This window comes from Marmota monax, unplaced genomic scaffold, assembly GCF_021218885.2.
Source record: "Marmota monax isolate L192 unplaced genomic scaffold, Marmota_monax_Labrador192_F-V1.1 WCK01_AAM20220418_F8-fsc00002, whole genome shotgun sequence".
In the NCBI taxonomy this organism is placed as follows: domain Eukaryota; kingdom Metazoa; phylum Chordata; class Mammalia; order Rodentia; family Sciuridae; genus Marmota; species Marmota monax.
The window spans coordinates 12,718,372-12,745,129 of NW_026693571.1; the positions used below are offsets into that span (position 1 = coordinate 12,718,372).

Below are 26,758 nucleotides of genomic sequence, written 5' to 3' on the forward strand. Positions count from 1 at the left end.
TGAAAAAATGTTCATCATCGCTAGCAAGTAGAGAAATGCAAATCAAAACTACTCTAAGATTTCCTCTCACTCTAGTCAGAATGGCAGCTATTATGAAGACGAATAACAGTAAGTTGGCGAGGATTGGGGTAAAAGGTACAGTCATATACTGCTGGTGGGACTGCAAATTGGTGCAGCCAATATGGAAAGCAGTATGGAAATTTCTTGGTAAATTGGGAATGGAACCACCATTTGACCCAGCTATCCCTCTCCTCAGTCTATACCCAAAGAACTTAAAAATAGCATACTACAGGGACACAGCCACATCAACGTTTATAGCAGCACAATTCACAATAGCTAAACGGTGGAGCCAATCTAGATGCCCTTCAACAGATGAATGGTTAAAAAATAGGGCATATATACACAATGAAATATCACTCAGCAATAAAATTTAACAAAAAGGAAAAATACTGTCTCATAAAAGAGATGGGGAAGAAAACCCCACAGAAGCTGATATAATAATATATAATACAAATTGAATTCTGGAGCTAAAAAGTATAAAGTGAAAAACTCGTTAGAGAATTAGCAGATCTGAACAGGAGGGAAGAGGAGGGAAGGATCTTGAAGCTACATCAAATGAAATATTTATTTATTTTTGCTTTTGAGTTTTTGGATTGAATAAAAGAATGAAACAGAGCCTTGGAGAGGTGTGGGACACTAAACTGTAGGGACATATATATCATGGGAGTCCTAAAAGTGTTGGAGCAAGAGTAAGGAAAAGAGAAATAATGATTAAAAATTTCCAATGTTTGTGAACATTAATCAACATGTTCAACAAGCTCAACTATTTCTATAAAGCATAAACTCAAAGACAGCCTTGCAACAGTATAAACTGCTGGAAGCCAAGACTAAAGAGAAAATCTCAAAAGCTGCAAGAGACTCATGTATGAGGTAGTCACAGTAAGATCAACAGTTGATGACCCATCAGAAACAATAGAGACCAAAAGGCAGCAGATTAAATATCAACACAAGGGAACTTTAGATAGGACTAAGAAGCTCTGGTTTACTACTGCACAGTAAGGTGAATATGAATAACAATCATACAGTATCTATCTCAAAAGACTAGTAGAAAGTATTGTGAATGTTTTTACCATAAAGAAATGACAAATGTTTGAGGTTATACATTTGCTTAACCTGTTTTAACCATTGCACGATGTATAATGTATCAAACATCAAATGATATATTTAAATATACAAATTTTGTTTTTATGTATCATTTATAAATTAAAGTGCTACCAGTAAAACACTATAAACAAAGCATTTTATATCTAGAAAAACTATCCTTCAGAAATGGCTAATAAATTAAAATATACTGTAATAAACTAACATTTTATTGTTATCAGGTATGCCCTACAAAAAATCCTGAATCCTTCAGGGTGCAAGGAAATAACACTAGGCAGAAACCTGAATTGTATCCAAGAACTTGAAGAACACTGGTAAAGGCAATTACATAAGGAAATAGAAAGCCAGTGTGTTTGTGTATGTGTGTCTGCATATTTAAAAATACTTTTTATCCTATCTTATTTAAAAACAATTGCATAAAATAATAATTTAAAAACTATGTTAATGTATTTATACAACATATAAAAAAGTAACTTGACCAGGCACGCTCGTGCATGCCTGTAATCCTAGCTACTCAGGAGGAGGAGGTAGGAGAATCAAAAGTTCCAGGTTAGCCTCAAGAGAGACTTAGTGAGACCCTGTCTAAAAAAATAAAAAGAACTAGAAATGTAGCCCAGTGGAAAAGTGTCCCTGGGTTCAATTCCAACATGAGAAGAAAAATTACTTCTATGATGTAGGAACAAGTTTTCCTTTTATTACTGTAACTAATTGGTATTATTCCAAACTTAGCTGTTATGTAGTTAATTCCATGGTCATAAGAAAATGACTCCAACAAATATAGAAAAAGAAATAAAAAGGGAGCTAAAATGGTACACTAGAAAATATTTACTGAACACAGAAAAGGCAGTAACAGAACAACAGAGAAATAAAAAGGCAGACGTAAATTCTACCTTATCTGTATTGATATTAATGCATATAGAATAAATGCAATTAAAAGGCAGACACTGGCAAATAGACCTTTATGTGACCTAATTATATGCTGTTTATAAGAGAAACACCTTAGTTTTGAATACACACATAGGTAAAAGTAAAAGGACTTTCCTGTGTGTGTGTGTATAAAATAATGCAAATAGTAGCCAAAGATTAGAATGCTTGTTTAGCATGTGCAAGACCCTGGGTTAAGTCTCCAGCATTGATAAAAAGAATGTATTGGAGTGGCTACATTAATATCAAGTAAAATAAACCTTAAGATAATATTACCAGAGAAAAAATAGGCACATTTTATAAAGGTCAATCCATTAAGATGATATAATTTTTTTTTTTTTTTTTTTTTTTGCGGAGTGGGGAAGGGGATGCTGGGGATTGAACTCAAGGGCACTCAACCAATGACATACATCCACAGCCCTAAAAACAAGATACTACAGGGACACAGCCACATCAATGTTTATAGCAGCACAATTCACAATAGCTTAACTATGGAACTAACCTACATGCCCTTCAATAGATGAATGAATTAAAAAAACGTGGCATACATACACAATGGAATATTACTCAGCAACAAAAGAGAATAAAATCATGGCATTTGTAGGCAAATGAATGGAGTTGGAGAAGACAATGCTAAGTGAAGTTAGCCAATCCCCCCAAAACAAATGCCAAATGTTTTCTCTGATATAAGGTGACTGACTCCTAGTGGGGTAGTAAGAGGGAGCATGGGAGGAATAGACAAATTCTAGATAGGGAAGAGGGGTGGGAGGGAAAAGGAGGGGCAGGGAGTTAGAAATGATAGTAGAATATGCTGGACATCATTATCCAAAGAAACATGTATCAAGAAACAAATTGGTGTGAATATACTTTGTGTATACAACCAGAGATATGAAACATTTGTGCCCTATATGTATAATATGAATTGTAATGCATTACTCTGTCATATATAAATAAAAAATTTAACAAAAATTAAAATTGGTAAAAAAATTAGTGAGACTGATAAACACAAGATTTAAATAAACTTAGAAATGAAGGAGGATACACTACTACTAACCTTACACAAATTAAAAAAAAATTAAAGGGAACACTATAAAATCTACATTTCAACAAATGAGATAATGCATATGAAACAAAAACATTCCTAGAAAGTCACAAGCTATATATGGTGGAATGAGATGGATATCATTACCTTAAATACATGTATGAAGACACGAGGGGGAAAAAAAACTGACTCCAGAATAGAAAGTCTGAATTGACTTATAAATAAATTTTTTTTTTTAAAAAAGATGAAATCCACAATTACAAGAACCCCACAGTACTTCCAGTTTCTGGTCTGGCATGAAGGAAGTTTAGAAGTTGTCACTTGATCTTAACATGTCAAGAGTTAAAAAAATTAAAAAAAAAAAAACTACAAGAAAATAAAAAACAAAATCACTACTTAGGTGTGTCAGAAGTGAGGTCACAATGCAAATCACGGTCCCGCATATTGGAGAGACAGGCAAATAGAAGGAAACCCAAGGCAGAATCCTCTGTGGGATCCCAGGCTGGCACAGGAAAAGCGTACTGTAATTGATGAATTGCTAGAGGCTCAGGGTGGGCAACTCTGAGAGCTGAAATCTCTACCACTATCCATCAGTGTGTGGACCTAAAACTTTTGTGAGTTTTTACTCTAGGAAAGGGACCTGGTTTTCTCAGTGAATGCTGGAAAAACTCCATCCATGCATACAGAGAGGGAGAAAGGAACTGTTCTGGAAAATGTCGCACCATTTTATTCTTAAGATTTGCCCTAAGGAAAAATTAACTGGAGTCTAGCCTGCAGAGGTTTTACCTATGTATTGACCTGAAGGAAGAGTAATACCCAACACCAGCACACACTAGCCTTCCACAGACGTGAGAAGGGAAATACCAACTGCATGACAACAATCAGAGATGAAAGAGGGACTATAACTCCAGACTCCATGGATAGTAAAAGAATATTAAGAAATCTATGTCCACAAATTTGATAATCTAGCTGAAATGTACCAATTTCTTACAAGCTAATTTTAGACCAATATCTCTCATGAATATGGGTGTAAAAGTCTTCACAAAGTAGCAAATTGTATTCAACAATGTATAAAAAGAGTAATATACTACAACCTAGGGAAATTTATCCTACATAGAGCAGATTGGTTAAAAATTTGATAATCAACTAATGTAGTTCATTGCATCAACAAGCTAACGAAGAAAAACCATATGTTCACATCACCAGATGCAGAAAAAGCACTTGACAACATTCAGCATCATATCTAATAAATGGATTAGAATACAGAGGCCAGAAATAGACCCATGTAAACATAGCTAAGTGCTCTTAGACTAAGAACCAAAGCGATACAGAAGAGCAAAAATATTTTGCTGTTTAACAGATGGCACTTGGACAAATACATATCTCCATTGCAAAAAATGTGAAACTATTCAGACTTTTCAGTTGTTACAAAAATTAACTCCAAGTAGATCCCAGTCCTAAATGTAAAAAGCAAAACTATATAAAACTCTTAGAAGATAACATAGCAGAAAATCTAGATGGAAATCATACTGTTAGGGATATGAAAAAACAAAAAAGGAGAAAATATTTTCAAAATATTTTTTGACACAAGACTCTTGTCCAAAAATACACAAATAATACTTGTAAATAATCTGGTTGTAAAATGTGCCAAAGACCTAATAAACACCTAACCAAAGTTGATACACAGATTAGAAATAAATGTATGAAGAAATGTTTCACATCCTATGTCTTTAGGCAAATATAAATTAAAGGAGTATTCTAATGTCATCTATTCGAATGGTAAAATTCAAAACACTGACAATACCAAATGATAGTGAGGATGTGGAGCAACAGGAACTACTATTTACTGCTACTGACAATGAAAAATGGTTGTTACTGTGGAAGGCAGTTTGGCAGTTTCTTAACAAAATTAGTCATGTTCCTACCATAAAATCCATCAATTTTGTATTATTTATCCAGGAGACGAAAACTTAGGATTTAACTGATATTTATAATACTTTCATAAATGCTTATGCTTATACACTGATGTTTATAACAACTATACTCCTAACTGTCAATACTTAGAAGCAACCCAAATGTCCTTTAGTATGTGACTGGATAAATAAATGGTAGTACAGCAAGACATATTTTTGGCTCTATAAAGAAATGCATTAGCAAAACATGGAGAAAACCTAAATGCATATTACCAAGTGGAAGAAACCAGATTGAATGATTCCAACTACATGACATTATGGAAAAAGCAAAACTATGAAGACAGGTATTAAAGAGATCAGTGGTTACTATGGCAGGGGGTGAGGGTGGAGATGAACAGGGGTAGGGGGTAGGGTGGAGATGAACAGGTTGAGCACAGAGATCTTCAGAACAGTGAAACTACTCTTTATGATACTTAATGGTGGAAACAAGTCATTAAATACTTATCAAACCCACAGAATACTGAACACTAAGAATAAACCCTATCATAAAAACTGAACTTTGGCATGTGTGAGGCACTGAGTTCAAGTCTCAACATGACATATAAATAAACAAATAAAATAAAGGTCCATCGACAACTAAAATATATACATATAAATTTTTTTAAAGTTTACCTTTTTAAAAAATTTCTCACAAAGAAATGTCCAGGGGTAAATGACTTTGTTGATGAATTCTATCAAATACCTAAAGATGAATGAACATTAGTTCTTTACAAACTCTTCCAAACAACAAAGAAGGGAACATTTCCTAATACATTCTATGAAGCCATCATAATCCTGACACTAAAATCAAAGACAGTACATACAACTATAGACCAATGTAACTCATCTATATAAACGTGAAAATCCTCACTAAAATGTTAACAGACTGAATCCAGCAACATACAAAAAGAAGTATACAATACGGCTGAGTGGGTTTTATCTCTGAAATGTAATCAGTCCAATGAACAAAAATTAATTAATACAATATGCCACATTAACAGACTGTAGAAGAATCCCATGATCATTTCATTAGCTGCAGACACACCATGAGAAAAGTCCAAGACCTTTTTTTTTTAATTAGCAAACCAGTTATAGAGAGGAACTTCTGAACTTGATAAGGAACTCTAAAGAATATCTATAGCTAGTACCATACTAAATATTGAAAGTAAGAAAACTGCCCATTGAAATGACGAGTGGGACAGCATTGTTTTCTTTTGTTCACTCTATTAAACATTTTTTTGAGGTTCTAACAAAGGTAATTAGGCAAGAAAGAAGAAATAAAAGCATATGAATTAGGAAGATATAAAACTTTCTATTTCTACATGACATGATCTTATATGTAGCAAATCCTAAGGAATGCACTAAAAAGACTTAATAAATTTAATAAACTACTATAGCAAATTGGCAGGATATAAAAGATAAACAAAATCAAACACTAAAAGCACAAGTAGCAAACTTAATAAAAGACTGAATCTGAATTAAATTTAAAAATGCTTTGCTTTAAGGCATTATGGATAAACTGAGGACAGAACCTATGGAATAGAACAAAATACCTGCAAAGTATACATTTGAACACACAAAGAACCCTTCAACTCAAAAAGGAACACAAATGTGGGCAAAGATTTAAGTAGGCTTTTCTATAAAGAAGATATGTGAATGAGCAATTCATATGTGAAAAATGCCAATGTTACTAGACATTAGGAAAATGGAAATTAAAACCATGTAATACCCTCATATACACCGGGATGGTTATATTTTTAAAAAGACAATTAATAACTAGTTTTCCTGATGATACATTATTGGGAGGTGTTGAGAGCCACAGCCAAAGGGGCCCCAGCAAACTTCCAGCTGCCAGCAAACTTCCAGCTGCTGGCTGATGATTGGCTCACAGCGGCTCCAGCAACATCTAGCTGATTGGCTCCTCGGCCCCAGCAACATCTAGCTGATTGGCTCCTCTGCGGTGATGCTCATTGGGCTGTTTCCCTGCCCTTTCAGACCACGGAGCTGCTCATTGGGGGACTTTTTTGGCTCCGCCCACGTGACCCAGCCAATCGGCCTCAAGAGCAGGAGGATTGTGGGAGGTGGAGAGAAGCTTGTGTGGGAGAGAGAGGCTTGTGGAAAGCCGGTGGTGGCAGTTGAGGCTCTGAGGGTTTTTCCTGAGAGGCTATTTTGTTTGGCGTGTGTGGTTCTAAAAATAAAGTTAGTTTCTTTTGACAAGTGGCTCCTGATTGTGCCCAGCCAGACTGCGGCATTTGGTGGCTCGCACGGGGAGCGACTGAGGGTAAGTGAAACTGCTCGCCCCTGAGGGCAGGGCGAGAGGATGGGTAGCCATTTTAAGATTCCTCTTTTATTTTGCTTCACTTTTGTTTTAAGTTGCCTGTCCCTGGAGATGAGTGAGACGGAAGAAAAACCGCTCACATCTGAGGAAAAACTATTTACGTCTGAGGAACAGATAGGGAGAAAGGACGGATGCACATGTCAGGAGGATAGAAAGGCTATAATGACTTTTTGTTGTTCCCTTTTTATTTCATTCTGTCTCGGTTTTGTTTGGCGTCATCTTGTTGGGTTGTATTATAGTAGAAATACGGGATCAGAAATTAGTAAAAAACAAACTGAAAGAGTGTTAAGTAAATTGTTAGAGGAAGGAGGCATCCCAGTAAAATCAAGAGCAGTCAGGGCATACGTTGATACAATACAAAAATGTAGCCCATGGCTTTTTAAGGAGGAGTTGTTAAATATATCACAATGGAACCATCATGGTGAAGATTTAAAAAGAATAGAAAAGAAAAGCCCAGGGACTCTGCCAGTTGGCACATTGCCATTGTGGACATTCCTATCTTGTTTGCTTAGTCCAAAGCCTTCAGTTCAGACAATGGTAGAGGAAGGAGAAGACATAATGATTAAAGTAAAAGAGAAGGTCTCTCAAGTTAGTCAGACAGAGGAAAAGATTCAAGTAAAAGAGAAGGCCTCTCAAGCTAGTCAGACAGAGGAAAAGATTCAACTAAAAGAGAAGGCCTCTCAAGCTAGTCAGACAGGGAAAGAAAGTGTAAAACAGAAAAAGCCATCAGGGGGAAAGTTACAACAGGAGACTGCTACTAACACCTTTCTATCACCAGAGGGTGTAAGTGTCCAACCAACAGCACCACCTCTACAGGAGACTGCTACTAACACCTTTCTATCACCAGAGGGCGTAAGTGTCCAACCAACAGCGCCACCTCCATATGCTGGGAGGCCCCCAACCCCCGCAGTTGATAGTTGGGATCTTGAGACAAGGTCTCAAATATTAACATGCCCTGTATTTGAGGCAGGAGGGCAGCGATTTTACCAAGTTTTAAATTTCAAAACAGTGAAGCAGCTAAAAGAGGCTGTAACAACCTATGGTCCTCAAGCACCCTTCACTGTAAGCTTGGTCGAATCCATTAACAACTTGAACATGACGCCAGCAGATTGGGCTAATATGTGTAAAGCTGTGCTAAATGGAGGACAATACCTGTTATGGAAGGTTGCCAATGAGGAATTTTGCAAGGAGACGGCTAGGCGAAATGCAGCAGCTGGTTATCCTCAGAGAAATCTAGATATGTTGTTAGGAAAGGGACCTTATGAGGATCAGCAGCAACAAATTGCATATGATCCTGGCGTATACGCACAAATTGCTGCAGATGCAATTAAGGCATGGAAGACTTTACAAGGACATGGAGGTTTACAAGGTCAATTATCTAAGGTAATACAAGGAGCTAATGAACCTTATGCTGAATTTGTAGATAGGCTTATTCAAACAGCTACCAGAGTTTTTGGGAATACAGAACAAGCAATGCCATTACTAAAACACCTGGCTTATGAGCAAGCGAATCGTTGGTGCAGAGATATCATTAGACCATGGAAACATGAAGATTTAAACACATATATTAAATTATGTAGAGACATTAATGAACAAGAGCAAGTCGTGGCAGCTGCAGTAAAACAGGCTTTAGATAGGTTTGACATTAACAAATAACATCAACCAAAATGCACCCACTATTATGACTAGACAAGGTTTTAGGAAAGGAAAAAGATTAGAAAAACAAGAACAAGGTATAGCAGCACCAATACAAATAGATCAAGGAACAGACAGACATGGGTTGGATTTTCAGAAAGGGCCACTGAGACAATAAAAATTACTTGGAAATCAGAAAGACCAGTATGGGTTCCTCAGTGGCCCCTGACTAAAGAAAAGATACAAGCAGCCCATGACCTGGTCAAACAACAATTAGCAGAAGGACATATACAACCTTCTGTATCTCCTCATAATACTCCCATTTTTGTCATCAAAAAGAAATCTGGTAAATGGAGATTATTGCAAGATTTAAGAGCCATTAATAATGAGATGGTTATTATGGGACCTGCTCAATCAGGGATTCCTCAGTTGTCTGCTTTGCCAAAAACCTGGTATGTTTTAGTTATAGATATTAAAGATTGTTTTTTTTCAATTCCAATTCATCCTGAGGATAGTCCACGTTTTGCATTTACTATCCCTGCACTGAATCATGAAGGTCCTGATCAGAGATATGAATGGAAAGTACTCCCTCAAGGGATGGCTAACAGCCCAACTATGTGTCAAATTTATGTTAACAAAGTAATCCAGCCACTTAGAAATCAAAATCCTGAACTACAAATATTTCACTATATGGATGATGTATTATTAGCACACAAAGATAAAAACACATTGCTAGAATGTTATGCCACACTTACAAACTTATTAAAAAATTATAATCTAGAGATAGCAATAGATAAAGTACAATTAAATTTTCCAATTAATTATTTAGGAGTTCTATTATCCTCAACCATGGTCCGTCCACCAAAAATTCAAATACGAGTAGATCAACTCAAGTCACTTAATGACTTTCAAAAGTTATTAGGAGACATAAATTGGATAAGGCCTTATTTAGGTATACCAACAGGAGAGTTGGGACCTTTATTTGATATCCTAAAAGGTCCATCAGATCCAAATTCACCCCGCATGTTAACGCCTGAAGCAAGAAAGGCATTAAAAATCATTGAAACATATATGGAAAATATGCATTTGGATAGAATTGATATAAGTTTGCCTTTATTTTTTATTGTACTACCAACAAAAAATATTCCTACAGGAGTATTTTGGCAAGAAGGTCCATTATTATGGATACATTTATCTTAATCTCCTAACACTATTCTTACTAGGTATCCTGAGGCTGTAGGACAATTAATACTCAAAGGAATAAAAGCAGCAAAGGGAGTGTTTGGAATTTCTCCCAATAAAATTATTACTCCATATACTATGAATCAAATTGATGAGTTGGCTAATGAGTTAAATACTTGGGCAATAATCATGTGCAAATCTAATGTTTCATTTGATAACCACTTACCATCTAATCCTTTATTGTCTTTTTGGTCATTGCATCCTGTAATTTTTCCAAAAATGACAAGAAAAACACCTATCATGAATGCTCCAAATATATTCACTGATGGGTCAAATAATGGTACAGCAGCAGTAGTTACCCCTGATCAAACTTTTACATTTTTAGTACCCAAACAATCAGCTCAAAAGGTAGAGCTTAATGCAGTTTTACAAGCTTTTGTGATGTTTAAAGATTCTGTATTTAATTTATTTTCTGATAGTCAGTATGTAGTTAATGCTATAGTATCTCTTGAAGATGCTGGTAGGATTTCCCCTTCTTCTACTGTTTTCTCTTTGCTTTCCACTATACAAAGTCTAATCTGGGACAGAAAAGATCCATTCTTTATAGGACATATCAGGGCACATACAGGATTGCCTGGAGCCCTTAGTTTGGGCAATGATTTAGCAGATAAAACTACACATGACATACATATTTTCTCTACACTAGAAGAAGCTATAAATTTTCATAAAAAGTTCCATGTCAATGCTAATACTTTACAAAAGCGTTTTAAAATAACTAAGGAACAAGCTAGACAAATAATAAAACAATGTCAAAATTGTGTGACCTTTTTACCACAAGTTAATCTTGGAGTCAATCCTAGAGGATTGATACCTAACCATATTTGGCAGATGGACGTCACACACTTGCCAGAATTTGGAAAATTAAAATATTTGCATGTTACAGTTGATACTTCTTCTGGATTTTTGATGGGCTCCCTTCATGCTGGAGAAAAAACTAAAGATGTTATAGCTCATTGCTTACAAAATTTTGCCACTGTGGGTGTTCCAAAACAGTTAAAAACAGATAATGCCCCTGGTTATACTTCTACCTCTTTTAAACAATTTTGCTCAACATTTGGCATTACTCATATAACAGGAATCCCATACAATCCACAGGGACAAGGCATAGTTGAAAGAGCTCATCAAACTATTAAAATGTACTTATTAAAGCAAAAAGAAGGAATTGGGAAGGGGTATATATTCCCCAAAGATAAACTTAAAATAACCCTTTTTACTCTAAACTTTTTAAATTTGGATTCATCAGGACTTAGTGCTGCGGAAAGGCATATGTGTCCAAAAAATGTACATAAGCCCAAGGTACTTTGGAAGGATATTCTAACAGGACAATGGAAAGGTCCTGACCCAGTAATTCTCTGGAGTCGGGGGTCTGTTTGTGTGTTTCCACAGGGAGAACAGCAGCCGATTTGGATTCCAGAGAGATTAACCAAGGTCCTGACCCAGTGATTGTCTGGAGTCGGGGGTCTGTTTATGTGTTTCCACAGGGAGAACAGCAGCCGATTTGGATTCCAGAAAGATTAACTAAAGGGATTTCTACAGACCAAAAAGAAGATGATTTGGCTCAAATCCATAACAACTGATATGCAAAACTCCAGTTTGGCTATTCTTACATCTGCAACAGAACCAGGATGCTTTTTTCAATATCTATTTTATTATTGCCCTTTGCCATATCATGAAGTTCTATTTTGTTTTTTGAGCTCATACAGACCTAGGTTAATGTTTTGCTGATCAGTTCTATTTTTTGACTATAGAGTTTTTAAGCATTGCAATGGAGATTTCACCTGTAAAAAGTTATAAGGCCTTTACTATAATGTTATGTGTTGTATGTATTATATTATGTGTGCACACTTGTGTTTTGTGTTATATGTTTGAATGTACGTATGTCCATATATCATATATGATGAGCGCTCATGATAAAATGGATCCAAATTTTTTTTTTCACGTGATTTATATGGTTTAATTTAAATTGGGTAAACAACTGTTGAGGATTGTTTTAATATGTAAACAAAAAAGAAGGTTAACAGATCTGTTTACTTTCACCTTTCCTTTTCATTATATTTAATAATTCTCTTAAAGACAATGTAAATTGTTAAGAAAATTGTTTTCTTTTAGTGCCTTCTGGAATGTTACATAATTTTTTCTTTAGCCATTATTGCCAGAATTCCTATCTTCATCCCAGTGCTGGTGAAGTCAAAGATAAAACCAATCTACAGCTTCTACAATAGCCATCACTGAACTGCTTGCAGAACTTGCCTGGACACATTGTGAGCTCACCTGTATGCATTGTGAACTATCTGTTGGTGCAGCGACTTGTGGTAGTGTTGGGGTATTTTTGCTGATGATGTCACCGGTGGTACAATTTTTCAAAGGAGCCCTCAATTGGCTTAATGTCATGGCATTTTGCATCCTCCTCTACTAGTGATGGTCTAAAATTTGGGGGCCAACAGAGGTGAGGCAAAGAACCTCACCCCCCCACAGGTGCAAAGGCCTATCCACAAGTATGGCTGTATGCTGGACTGGTAGTCAGTGATGGGTATGATCCAATTGCAGTGGTACCAACCTAAGACAGGAGGCTGACGCCTAGAGGTCAGTTCATCCGATGACGGGTAAGGACCATATGTTGAATTGGACTGCCTAACAGGCACGGTCCCTAAGCCACATGCTTGTTGTTTAAACAGAGAGGGGGAGATGTTGAGAGCCACAGCCAAAGGGGCCCCAGCAAACTTCCAGCTGCCAGCAAACTTCCAGCTGCTGGCTGATGATTGGCTCACAGCGGCTCCAGCAACATCTAGCTGATTGGCTCCTCGGCCCCAGCAACATCTAGCTGATTGGCTCCTCTGCGGTGATGCTCATTGGGCTGTTTCCCTGCCCTTTCAGACCACGGAGCTGCTCATTGGGGGACTTTTTTGGCTCCGCCCACGTGACCCAGCCAATCGGCCTCAAGAGCAGGAGGATTGTGGGAGGTGGAGAGAAGCTTGTGTGGGAGAGAGAGGCTTGTGGAAAGCCGGTGGTGGCAGTTGAGGCTCTGAGGGTTTTTCCTGAGAGGCTATTTTGTTTGGCGTGTGTGGTTCTAAAAATAAAGTTAGTTTCTTTTGACAAGTGGCTCCTGATTGTGCCCAGCCAGACTGCGGCATCCTCTGCGGTGATGCTCATTGGGCTGTTTCCCTGCCCTTTCAGACCCCGGAGCTGCTCATTGGGGGACTTTTTTGGCTCCGCCCACGTGACCCAGCCAATCAGCTAGATGTTGCTGGGGCCGAGGAGCCAATCAGCTAGATGTTGCTGGAGCCGCTGTGAGCCAATCATCAGCCAGCAGCTGGAAGTTTGCTGGCAGCTGGAAGTTTGCTGGGCCCCCTTTGGCTGTGGCTCTCAACAGGAGGAATATAAAATACTACTGCTGCTTTGGAAAGCAGTCTGGTATTTCTTCAAGAAGTAAAACACAGAATTACAATGAGAAACAATGTCATTTGTAGTTACGTACACAATAGAACTGAAAACATGTCAATGCAAAAACTTGAACACAGATGTTCACAGAAATATTATTTATAATAGGTAACTAGTGAAAACAATTCAAATTGCAATCAACTATTGCATGGATGAAGAAAATGGGCTTTATACACACAATGAAATATTATTCAGTCATAAAAAGAAAAAAAAGCTGCTGACTAATATTACAAAATAATTGAATTTTGAAAACACTAAGGTATATGGAAAAAGCCAGATAGGCCAAATGTTATGATTCCACTAATATGTAATTACCTGAATAGACTATTCTGTTCACCATAGAGACCAAAAGTTTATAAGTGGTTGCCTCTCAGGAGGTGAGAATGGGAAAGGACTGCCTGAAAAATATGGGGTTACCCCCAGGGAGTGGTCCGGGTGTTTAGAACCAGGGAGAAGTAATGACCATATAACTACTTTGTATACTATAACAATTGAACAGTATAATTGAAAACTTCGAATTTTATGGGCATATGAACTTCCTCAAATTTTTAAAAAAATAAAACTCTCCATAACAAGTTTCAATAGCCTTAAATTGATTTCCCTCATGAAATGGCTACAAAAGGGCATTTTTATTTCAACCAAGGGTCTTTCAAATACTATTAAAAATAGCACAAGACAGTTTTAATGACTCAGATTTTGGTTCATGGTTAAGTGATGATTTAGTAGACTAAATATAATAAAAATATTCATCTATATAATAGATTTTTTAAAAATTATTAACCTTTAATTGTCATCTTATAAAATATTTTTAAAAGTGAATATATATAAACATATATAAACTAGCAAAATACATTGATTTGGGGCTGGGGATATAACTCAGTTGGTAGAGTGCTTGCCTCACAGGCACAAGGCCCTGGGTTCACTTCCCAGGACCAAAAAAACCCCAAAAAACCCTACATTAATTTAAACTTAGACAACACTAAAAAAGAAGAAACTATCCTTTTGCAAACTAATAAAATAATGGAGACAGATAATGATCACCAGTGAATTTTAAACCATCACATGAAAGTTTTCTGGGTGGTTAGATCAAGTTGACAGCTCCTAAACACATTTAGCATCGCTAAAATTAGAGCCAAGAATATACTGTGTGCTGGTCATAGTGGTAAACATCTGTAATCCCAGCTACTTGGGAGGCTGAAGCAGGAGGATGGAAAGTTTGAGGCCAGCCTGGGCAAATCAATAAGACCTTGTTTCAAAACAAAAAAGGGCTGAGATGAAGCTCAGAGAGAGCTTGCCTAAGATGCATGAGGGCCCTGGGTTCATTCTTAGTATGCTCCCACCCCTAAATGATAAATGCCAGTGTAGAGAAGATACAGGGTAAATAAAGGAGAAGAAAATTAAGCCAAAGAATAAGGATGAAATCACCCAAATCTAGAATGTGGGAAATTTCACAGAGAAAACCATCTGGTCATATAACAAATGAATTCCTGAAAAGAGGGGGAAAATATTACACATAAAAAGAAGCTTGTGAATCATAAAATTTATTATCCTAACTGGGACACTTTCAAGAGAGAAAGAAGTTCTATTTAATAATTATGCCAGAACAAGCATAATCTGGAACCATTTCATTCAAGAGCTAGATCAGATGTAAACTGTGTTTGCTTTCTTTAAGTCATTATCTTTTCCCATGTTTGTGTTTAAATAAGATCTTATCAGGGAATTTCAATAGAGTTTGAATAGTAAATGATATGAAAGCATTCTTGCTTTTAGGTGTTTGAACATTTTTACAATGTAAAATGTCTTAAAATGCTTCACATCATCCACCATGGCAGAAGGCAATTTTGGCTTTGACTTCCTTATGATGACAGATACACTCCCACAACTCTTAGTTGCCAAAAAAATATTGGTTAGGCTTCGTCATAAACTAGAAATCTCAAAGGGAAATCTTTAAAAGAAAAACAGCTGGTTTTGGTTCAAAAAAATGTAAAAATCACTTTTTGACTTTCCCACTGCAAAATGTTCTCAGTGTTCTTCCCTGGACTCACAGTGGGTGGTTATGGTGAGTGTGGACAGAAGGATTTGTAAGAACTTGGTGATGAGGGGGTCACAAATCTTTAACCATGCAACTGAATTAGCAATCCCAGAGATTATTCTGTTTTTGGCACAATTTTAACTTCTAACAGCCATAAAATAAAATTTACTTAAGGGATAGACAAAACTTCAAAAGGTTTTTCTTGCTTAAGTCTCCAATGCCAGTGGATAGTGTCTGATTTAATCATGTATTTAATTATTTTGGAAAATTGCTCTAAGTATGCAAAGACTCAAGTTAAAGCATCTCTTGGTAATTACACCTTTACCCAATACAAGAAAAACAAAAGTGTACAACTAGACCTTTAACATGTCTTTATATTTGAAGCATATCTTTTTTGTGTATGTGTGTGGGGTGTTGTGTATCAAACACAGGGCCTTAAGTGTGATAGGCAAGTGCCCTATCACTTAGCTATACCCCAGACCTGACATGTGTCTCTTAGTAATTTTGTGCTTGCCAAGATATAAAACTATTTAAAGGAGTTAAAAAAAAAAGATCCCCTTTTGAAGTCAAGCATGATGGTGCATGACTAATCCCAGTGGTTTAGGAGGTTGAAGCAGAAGGATAGCAAGTTCAAGGCCAGCCTCAGCAACTAAGCAAGGCTCTAAACAACTTATTGAGACCCTGTCTCAAAATTAAAAACAAATAAACAAACAAATAAATAAAAAGGGCCGGAGATATAGGTTAATGGTAAAGCAAGCCTAGGTTCACACTCTAGTTTTTTTTTTTTTTTAAAGATCACTATTTGAAACTCTGGTCCAATCATTATCAATGGTTTCCATATGCAAATGAACAAAATTTAGGGAAGTTCTTAACATGAAAATTTCTCTCTTGGGGCTGGGGTTGTGGATCAGCGCACATGTGAGATCCTGGGTTCGATCCTCCGCACCACATAAAAATAAATAAGTGAAATAAATAAACTAAAAAATAAAATAAAAATACACACTAAAAAAATTCTCTATATGTCAGATTTCATTCAGGAAAAGGCATTTATAGGAAATCAAAGAAATATCTTCAGGGAAAAATACCAGAGATGGGCTGAGGTTGAGGCTCAGTGGAAGAGCACTCACCTATCATGTATGAGGCCCTGGGTCTGATGCTCAGTACCATGTATAAATAAATAAAATAAAGGTATTGTGTCAACCTACAACTAAATATATATATATTAAAAAATACCAGAAATACATGAAATTAATGACAAATGAATATAAAAGTTTGCATCAAACTTTAGTTAATTTAGGGCTGAGGATGTGGCTCAGAGGTTAAGTGCCCCTGATTCAATCCCTGGTTTAAAAAAAAAAAACCCAATAAACCAAAAAACAACAACCACCACCACAAAAAAACTTCAGTTAATTTAAATGTAACCACAACTGTCATTTTCATAAGAAATCCTTTAGTGATTCATATCTTCAAGCCATCAAGTTTAAGAGGAATTCTGCTTTAAAAACAATGTAGTGTTGCTGAATTCCTGAGAACCAAATGCTACTATCAATATCAGCCCAAGATGTCTTAATTTTTATTTTCATTCTGATTAAATGTACTTCCACACACTTTTTTCCTACAGGACTAAGAAATTAGTGTAGATTGAAAAGTATTTTATGCCTAAAGTGGTTCATCATTAGGTTACAAGTCATGAGTTAGGAACTGGCAACTTGTGCCTTCCAATTAATGATTTGTAAGAGTGAACTGATGTCAGTTAAGTACACAGTATGAAATTTTGGGATCATAGCCATCATAGAAACCCAAGTCATCCTTTTGGAAGAATAACTTTCTTAAATACATTATTAATTGATGATTTGACCCCTATGACCCAAAGAGACAACCTGTGTTAATAATGTTAATAAAGCCATAAAAATTAGTTCAGTCAGCAAACACACACATTTGATCAGTAATGGGTTGTTGCAATGAATTGAATGAGTACTTCCATAAGCTCAGCAAACTAATTTGTAGTTTGGTGGTTGCAGAGTTAGACTAAAGAAAGTGAAAAACTGAAATTATTTTTGAACCAACTACTGATTTGAGCATAGTACCAAGAACCTTCCTATATTTTAGTGTTATGTAGGAATAATATATAGCATAGGTATACTAAAACTGAAACTCTTTTGAAGCAACAGATTTGACTTCCTGTCAAGTGGAGAAAGTTAACCAAATATTAACAACTGAATGCACTAAATATATTTAGCCACATACTCTTGCTATCCTATTCCAAATTTCTATGTTCTTGGAAAATAATGTTAAATCTATAGTCTGTAACTTCTCAATTATATATTAGCAGCAGTAAAAATGGAAGCAATTTTGATTACTATTGCAGAAATAATAAACTAGATTTTATGAAGTAAAACTAAGCTTGCTAATGTGGTAGCCAGGCATAAAAGAGCATTTGGAGCATAAGATGTACACATTTTCAAGTTTATGGTGTATTTGAGGCCATGTGGGTACAGATAATTGGATTTCTAATAAACTGCTCCTAACTAATGTATATACTGTCTGAATGTACAAAATGTTAATGAATAAATCTCAAATTATTCATGTTAGCAAATAATAGTTTAATTCCCTGATTATGACATATGCATTTTAGTCCCCACTTTAAAAATGCAAGTTCAACTCTCTTCCACTAAGCCCAAAGTTAGGCTTTTCTACCAGTGGCCTCAGAGAGGGGAAGAAGTCTGAAGTGTCACTTACTCCTCATTCAGGGCACAACGACGATTAGTGAACGCGCCATATTTCCTCAGTGTGCTGGTTAGCTCCACGTAGAGTGTGTCAGCCAGAGACAGCGGAATTGCTTCCCACACCAGGATGAGAATCACAATCACTGCAGCCTCACAGGTGTGGCCAGCTCGCTCACGCACCAAACACAGGAGCTTCTCCTCAAGGCAGCTTCTGCGAATCACCTGTGAGGTTCACCATTGCACCACCCCACCACCAAAAAAAAAAAAAAAAACAAAAGCCCAAAACAGTAAGAGCATTGGTTTATGTATCTTTTTTAATGTCTCAGTCAAAATTAGGGCAACACATCTATACAGTGGGGGCTACTGATGTCAGAAAAGGGAGAAAAGCAAAAATAGTCCTTAATGTTTAGCAGACTATTCCCAGTTTGGGATGGGAGAAAGGAGGCAAGAAACTAAGTGCCATCTGAGTTAAACTCAGAGCTACAAAAAAGATACGCAGGGTCTTAGTTCAAGGTTTTCATAAATGACACTAGGGTATTTTAAAAACTAAGAACCAGACAGGCACGGTGACCCATGCTTTTAATCCCAGCAGTTTGGGAGGCTAAGGCCCTGTCTGGAAAAAAAAAAAAAGACTAAGAATCATTTTTCAACTTGTCATTTATTCACATTCCAAGGAGGCAATACTTCTTTATGTAAGCAACAGCAAAGACCTCCACCTCACCACTGAATTCTTCCAATTGATATGGTTTGCTCATGATTTTATAATTAATCTGCCTTCTCCTTAAGTAATGCACTTCATAAAATAAATATAGTCAATATTACAAAAGGGAAAAAAAAGCGATGTTCCTGTCAAATGGCATGACCTTTTTAATCTGTGCACCCCAGTTCTCAGGGTTAGATTAACTAATCCAAATGCCCAAGACTGAAGATCAAAGGCGATGTAAAGTCATACTTACCCATTTGGCAATAGGACATCCCTGAGAACTTTTGCCTTCTTTACCAGTATAGATGACTCTTTCAATCCTAATAGCTCTACCCTTCTCTCCATACCTTAAAGAAACCCACAGAAACACACACACACATAATTAGCAAATGACTTAAGCGGCAACCAAAATATTTGAAACAATTGTGATTTTATTCTATGACCATATCCTGAGAAATGAATGGTTTAAAATTTAAAATTTTAAAATAAGTCTAAGCCAAGCAAACTAGATATCAGCTTTAAGTCTTGTTTTTCTTACATATCAAAATATAATATAATAAAACATGTAATGAAGTATTTTGTAATTTACATGTTAGGTGAAAATAATGGGAAACTTATTTTTATACATAATTTCACAAAGCACACAGTTAGTCGCTAAATTCAGTCTTCTAAAACATATACTATTTGATTTTGTTCTTTTCCAAATTGAGCTATTTTAAAACTTGAGGAAATCATAATAGATTTCACCTGCTCTAACAAACAATCCAGCCATTTATGAAAATACAAGATGGTTCTAGAAACAAGACTATTTCCCTTTATGACCAAAGCATGTATACTGCTTGCAATTTTTTTTTTAAACATGTAGATTAATTCACTACTTCTGCCAGGCCACTGGTGATTATTTGGTGAATTACTACACATTATTTAGAAATAAATATTTGGAAATATATCAAGAATGATACTGAATTTGTCCTTGTTGCCTAAATGTATCCTAATATATTTTCATGATAACACTGCCTACCTCTAATAACAAGACACTCAGTGGGATAACAGCTCAGAGCTGAAGATACCTATAGGAAATGTCTCACAAGCAGGAGTTAGCTGTAGGTACAGGAAAATACTTGCATACATGTGATTCACAGTAAAAATGAACAACAAAAGAACAAACAAAACAAAGCAGCTACAAATGGAATCTGTCTTTCTATTCAACTTGTCATACTGGTTCTCTGTTCATAAGAGAAAACTTCCTTAGAGATAACTATCTGCTTACAACACAAGGTAAATGTATTGCAATGATTCTTTTTTTTCACTACTTCCCCTCTTTACTCTCTGATGCTTTATCATCAAGTGGGAAAGCTGGAGTGGGGTCCCTCTTTGCAGCCTGTGCCAGTAACCTTGTGCCTGGCAGGCTGGCTGGCTGGTTCTTGTTCCTGCCTGGGTTTTCTGGCATTCATCTCAAAGTGGGCAGCCTGTGCCAGCTAACAGACTATTAGTCCTGTCAAATATTGTGACTCTCTGGTGAATAGCACAGTGTGTAGTGTTGGCAACCCTGGAACAGCTAAGCCTACTAATAATTACTCGATTTGCAATTGTTTACTGCTTTGTGTGTGAAGGCTGAAAAAATTCTGACATATACAAAAGGATAAACGTTAATCTGCCCTGTGCCTTTGCGTTAATTACCTTTCTTCCATGATTTCTCTAATAGCTGCCACATTAGGACCTGCTCCTAGATGGGTATAAAAAGGACCTTCATCTTTTTCAATAATTTGCTCTGTTGAGATAATAGAAGATTATTATTTTAGACCTCAATTATACTAAATATAAAGGCTACATCCACAAAGATTATCCCCCAGATGCACAATAAGGGCCCTAAGTGACTTTAAAAATTTTTTTCTTTAAAATTAATCAAATGATGTACTATCTATTAGAAAATGTGCCAAATAATTAAGTTTATGTACATGATGGCTAATGGAAAAATTATCAAATTACATTTTAGATATGGTATAAGAAATTATTTTAAACCAAATAAGTGAAACAAAACAATAAAGAAATTAGACTATATTATATGTAATACCAACTACAACTGAAATTTCTTAAACTGAAAAAAATTTTTAAAGCTAACTAGAAGCTACCTGCCATTTGGATATTAAAAGATTATAAATAAAATTTGCTGTTCTGGCCCACCCCCAGAATATATTCATTTTATTTCCAAGAACCCCTTTTTCTGCTCATTTCCCCACATTTAATTACTGTTTTGACAATAAGAATGTTCAACCCAACCCATATCTGTGTGTACATTAGAGTCAGGTGGAAGGGGTGGTGGCGAGCCAAAGATGGAAGAGTGAGAAGCCAGGATCATGGTGATAAGGGAGTGAAATGATCATAACTTACCTAGTATTATCTATGACACATGTAGCATTTAGCCCAGTGAGAAAACTTAATAACCACACACAAAGAAGGGCAGGATGGAGCCTTTCTCCATCAACCTACAGAGTATGGGGCAGATCCCAGTAAGAGTGATAACATGGGTGGGTGGGCCATTAGCCACACTAATTCACATACATTTGCTTTTTCAAATGTCTTCTGCTATATGTTTGCTTAATAGCTATTAAGATTTTCTCTGCCCACATATGTATATGTATCCATCAGTTAAAATGTTTTCTTATTCTCACAGACCTATAAACATTCTGTATTTTAATAGAAGGTGTCTGTTTAAAAAAGTGAAATTACCATTTTTATAAAAAACATGAAAGGTTAGGGCTGGGGATGTAGCTCATTGGTCGAGTACTTGCCTAGCACGTGCAAGGCCCTGGGTTTTCCCAGCATTGGAAAAAGAAAAAAAGAAATAAAGGTTAAAGAGAAAATGGAATCAAAATCAGTATAAAACACAATGTTTCAAGTGTTTTAATGGAAAAGGGGTATTTTCACTAGTGCTCAGAGTTTGGCATTATAAATTCACCGACTCATCAACACTAAAGATAATTGCCTCATTATCCAGATATCCAATCATAATTTTGGAAAAACTATCCAATAGTACTAGTAGTCTATATACTATATAATTATACTACATAAAAACCACTATATACTCAATCTTGAATTTTCAAAAATGAAAGGTTTCTAAATTCATTTGATTGTGGCAGTTATTTTCTCACATTAATGATTGTTTTTTTAATTATACATGTCTCCCCAGGAAATAATTATTCATATAGGTGGATCAACCTAAAACTGATACATTTTTATTTTAAAGGGTCTGAAAGAAGGGAAAACAAATGTTCTCATTATTTAAAAAAAAAAAAAAAGCTTCTTTTTGTGGGGGGGGGACAGTGCATGTAAATGAAGTTTTCTCTTGCATAGCAGAAGCATCTGTAATTTAAAGACAAAAAAAATTTAAGCTTCAGATTTTTATGAGCTTTATGAATTGCTCCCAGATTCAAGTACTTAAAAAAAGAAAGAAAATCCCATATCTGAAGATCATTTGCTAATTCTGGATAAACACCATGTGCTTCAGGACATTTCTGGCACTTACCTACACATCTGCATGATGGGAAATCATATTGAGTCTTGACAGGTGTATCCAATAAATTTTTTACAGGAGTATCTAGTAATTTGGAAGGTGACTCTATAAAAGTACCCAGAAGAGAACCACCTGTTCTTTTGGTTGGTGTCTTTTCTGAAGTTGTGGGCTGCTCTAAACCTGGGATATGGTTATCAAGATCGGCAGCAGTGGTTTGTCTAGTTAAAACTGTGATGGACCCTGACATTTCCACTTTTACTTGTTTCTGTGATTTGAGACTAAAAGCCTTATGGTCAAATAATGATTTGACCTGAAACTGCTTTAGATGCTGCTCCATGGTCTCAATGATGCTCTTCTGCTGAACATTGTCACAGCTTGGAGATGAAATCTCTTGCTTAGTTATTTTTTTCCATGTTTTGTTTTCTTGCTGTGCTGACACAGGCCGCATACAGGCATGGGGCTTGGATCCAGGTTCAATCTTAATTGGCCTGTGCACCTGATTATGGCAAGACTCAGGTTGGGTTTGCTGCGCTTGCTGCTGTTCTTGTTTGTGTAAGAGGTGCCACCTTAGTGCAGCGTGCTTTTGAACGTCCTTCTGGGGAGGGGTCTGAATGTGACTTCCTCCCTGGTCAGGCACTGGGAAAGTCTTTGCCTGGTTTTGCATCAAGTACCTTTGCTGAACTACTTGTACAGCTTGTTGTCCAGATATATCTTGGTTTCTGTTTTTAAATCCCTGTAGAACTGAAGCCTGTTGAGACTTCTGCTCTTGTTCTTGAAAGCACCTATGAAGAATATTTTGCTTTGGGGTCACATTATTTGGAAAATACTGCATGTGATGCAAGTTTGGGGTCTTGTTCATTGTAAAGAGTTCAGAACGTATAGTTTGTTCTTTATTCTCTGGAACTGGGTGCGTATTGTTTGAACAGGAAATTTGCACTTTGCTTGCACTTGATTTTAAGATCTGGCCATAAGATGAATTTCTATTACTTGTATTCTGTACTTGCTCCAATCCCATTTGAGCATTCTGAGTTTGGAACTCACTTGATTTTGAATACTGATTTTCACCACTATAGCATTCTTCCATTTTAATCTGGCAAAAAAATGATCCTTCTCTTTGCTGATCACTGTGACCTTGGGGATGAGGCAAAGTCTGAGGCATTTGTTCTTTATTCTTCATTTGTAACTTTTGCTGCTGCTGGTTTGGACGAAACTGTGAATTCTGGGATGGTTGTGTTTGTGCTGCCTGTTTATGAGGCTTATGTTGCAAAAGGTGTGAGTTTGAAAATGGCTCAGTCTCTGAAGCCTGTTGATTCAAGGGCTGTTTTAACAATGGGGACATGAGTTTCTCAGTTTGGGGATCTGTTCTTTGTTGAAAATTAAATCTAGGGGCACAAGGTGCCTGCACATGAGCTTCAGTTAAAGGGTCTGTCTTGGAGACATGCACCTGGTGTGAGTTTTTTTGGAACTGGAGATGTTGGTCCACCATACCTTGAGGTTGCCCTTGATTCATCTCAACTTGGTACATTTGTGACTTCTGCTCTGGCCTCATTGTTTTCTGGATGTAAGCTTGCCTCTCAAGCCCTGCAGGTGTGCTGGAATTTCCAGTGTATTGTTTGGAGGTCATTTGATTAGGTTTGGACTGAAACTGAAGAATGGACCGCAGTGATGCCTCATTACATTTTGGATGGGATTCTGCTTGGTGAAAATGAGGGGACTTCAATTCGATCCATCCTGGTTTCAGGTAGTGCTGTGTTGGGAGCGCAAGATCTTGTGTTTGTTTCTTGTCTCGATCCTTCAGCATCTCTTGTTCTTTGTGTCCCATCAATTGCTGGCAGTGGTCCTGTAAATCTCCACTGCTACCAAGAATTGGTGGATGATGCTTGAGATGTTCCGATGTTGGTCTTCTTTTCTCAGGACACATCGGGGCAGTCATTGTCCCTGGCATCAGTAGGCCATTCTTACTAACACAATTATTCTGAGGCTCTTCTGGAAGGATTAGGGAGGGGGTGGATACATGTATAGATGGATTAGGATTCTGTGATGTTGGTACCTCAGGTTGACCCTCCATTTTCACTTCCCTCAAAAGAGTTACGTTACTTTGGTTGGGGTAGTGATGGTGTTCTTCCAAAACTCCATTGTGCAGAGTGCTCTTTCCTTCTGAAGGAAGGTGAGGAAGAGCAGGAGAGAGAGGAGGAAGGGGAGAAAGAAGCAATTGAGATGGTGGTGGTGTGGTAGTGGCAGAGAAGGAATCCTTAGTGAACACTGAGCTTTGCTTGAAGTAAGCACCATTCATTTCATTTTGCTTTAAATACTGTTCAGAGCTGCCACTGGGAGCTTGCATGTTGCTGCTGGGACCTGAACAGAATTCTTCACCAGACACTAGCTTCATGTTTCCTTGGATGTTACTGTTTTCTGAAGAAGATGGGCTTATCTCAAAAGCTGACTTTTGTTGTTGTAGTTGTTCTGGTTTCTGGAAGGGACAGGTACCTAGCACTGCAATCTGTTTACTGGCATTATCAGCATCACAGGCCTCAGTCACCACGGCAGCTGGCTCTGGAGGCAGCTCGGAACTCGAGGTCTGTGGGGAATTGATCTGCCCTGAGGTATGTGATGGGTGAGTGATTTCACAGGACAACTCATTAGTAGCCTGACTATTAATGGCATTTATGTGAGATGTGGTTTTCTGCACCGCAATGGAAACACAATCTGGATAATATTGAGACAGTGTTTTTTCCAGGAGTTCACCGTGTGTGTTTTCCATGGAAGAGGCAGAAACTGTAGCACCATTAGGCATTAGCACTGCCTTGTTTTTAAGAAGTAACTCAATGTTCTTGCCATGGTAGTTGTTAGCATTTTTTTCCTTCTCCTCATTTAGAATCTGAAGCTCTGGATTTTCAGACCCATTGCAGTTATGAGCTGAAAAACTGGTGAAATCTTGAACTGCATTTTCTTGAGTTGTGGAGCTTTCAGATTCTCTCCTACCACTCGAATCGGAGACGTTTGGTTGACTGCTGCTTTCACCTGGATTTCTTTCTTGGCTTTCCCCGAAGTCATTTTTTTCTCCCTTAGCTTTTTGGTCTGCTTTTAACTTCTTGTTATGATGGAGCCTAGAGAGAGATGGTTCACTAACTGTGCGTTTTATTCCTCCATTTTGCAAGTGATTGGAATACCCTCTGTCTTCCTGCATTAAGTCTGGACTTCGGCAAGTACTCTGGCTACCCTTCATATGGGGTATTCCATAACTGTTGAAAGACTGCCACTTGGTGTCTCCATTTACCTCTGGAGGAGGTTTCTCAGTTAGTGGGCTTCCATTCTGGAGCTTTATGGCCAGAGGGTCTGTCTGGCAGATGGGAGAAGGTGATGGAATCAGGAATGGACTTAGTCTGTTGCCGTCAGCATGGTTGATTCTATCCTGTTCCATCAGGCTTGCTTCGGGGCCATCCACAAGGCTGCCCTTTGAATGAATTCTAAAGAGCATAAAAACAAAAAAATTAAAACACATTAATATGTCTAACTCGTAACATAGCAAATAGAATAATTGTATACATTATATAAGAATCCCTAGATATTGCAAACTGTAATACCGGTACCCATTTCTGGTCTTTTGTAGTGAGAATGAATAGCTACTCAGCAACTCTCAAATATTTATAGTCATGGAGAACAAGGATAAGAAAAGTCATCAGCTAACAGAACTCATGTTTTATTAGTTTTTAGTATCAGCTTCCTCCCCAATTAATTGTGCCTATCCCCAACCCTGGGACTGAGCCCAGAGGTGCTTTACTATGGAGCTACAATCCCAGCCCTTCTTATTTTTTTGAGACAGGGTCTCACAAGTTGCCTGGGCTGGCCTTGAACTTACAATCTTCCTGCCTCAGCCCCCTGTATAGCTGCAATCACAGATGTGGGTCATTGTAATCAATGAGGCCCAGGTAACTACTTTTGGTCCAAATACTAAGAATAGAGAAAGATAATCTTTCTATTCTCTAGCACTTCACTTATCCAATCACTTGCTAAGTTCTATCGTTTCTAGTTCCTGTATTTTCCTTGCATC

At 37.0% G+C, this 26,758-nt stretch overlaps 1 protein-coding gene across 2 annotated transcripts in view; it reads right to left on the bottom strand.

Annotated features, from left to right (window-relative positions):
* Tet2 (tet methylcytosine dioxygenase 2) overlaps positions 1-26,758 on the bottom strand; it is a 137,479-nt gene that overhangs the window by 23,274 nt on the left and 87,447 nt on the right. For both annotated transcript variants that reach the window (XM_046458925.2, XM_058583801.1), the window contains exons 3-6: positions 22,720-26,174; positions 20,874-20,964; positions 19,447-19,540; positions 18,504-18,712 (exon numbers count right to left, since the gene is read on the bottom strand). In XM_046458925.2, coding sequence (XP_046314881.1) covers positions 18,504-18,712; positions 19,447-19,540; positions 20,874-20,964; positions 22,720-26,128 — 3,803 coding nt within the window. In that variant the 5' untranslated portion in view covers positions 26,129-26,174. The remainder of the gene's footprint in view (positions 1-18,503; positions 18,713-19,446; positions 19,541-20,873; positions 20,965-22,719; positions 26,175-26,758) is intronic.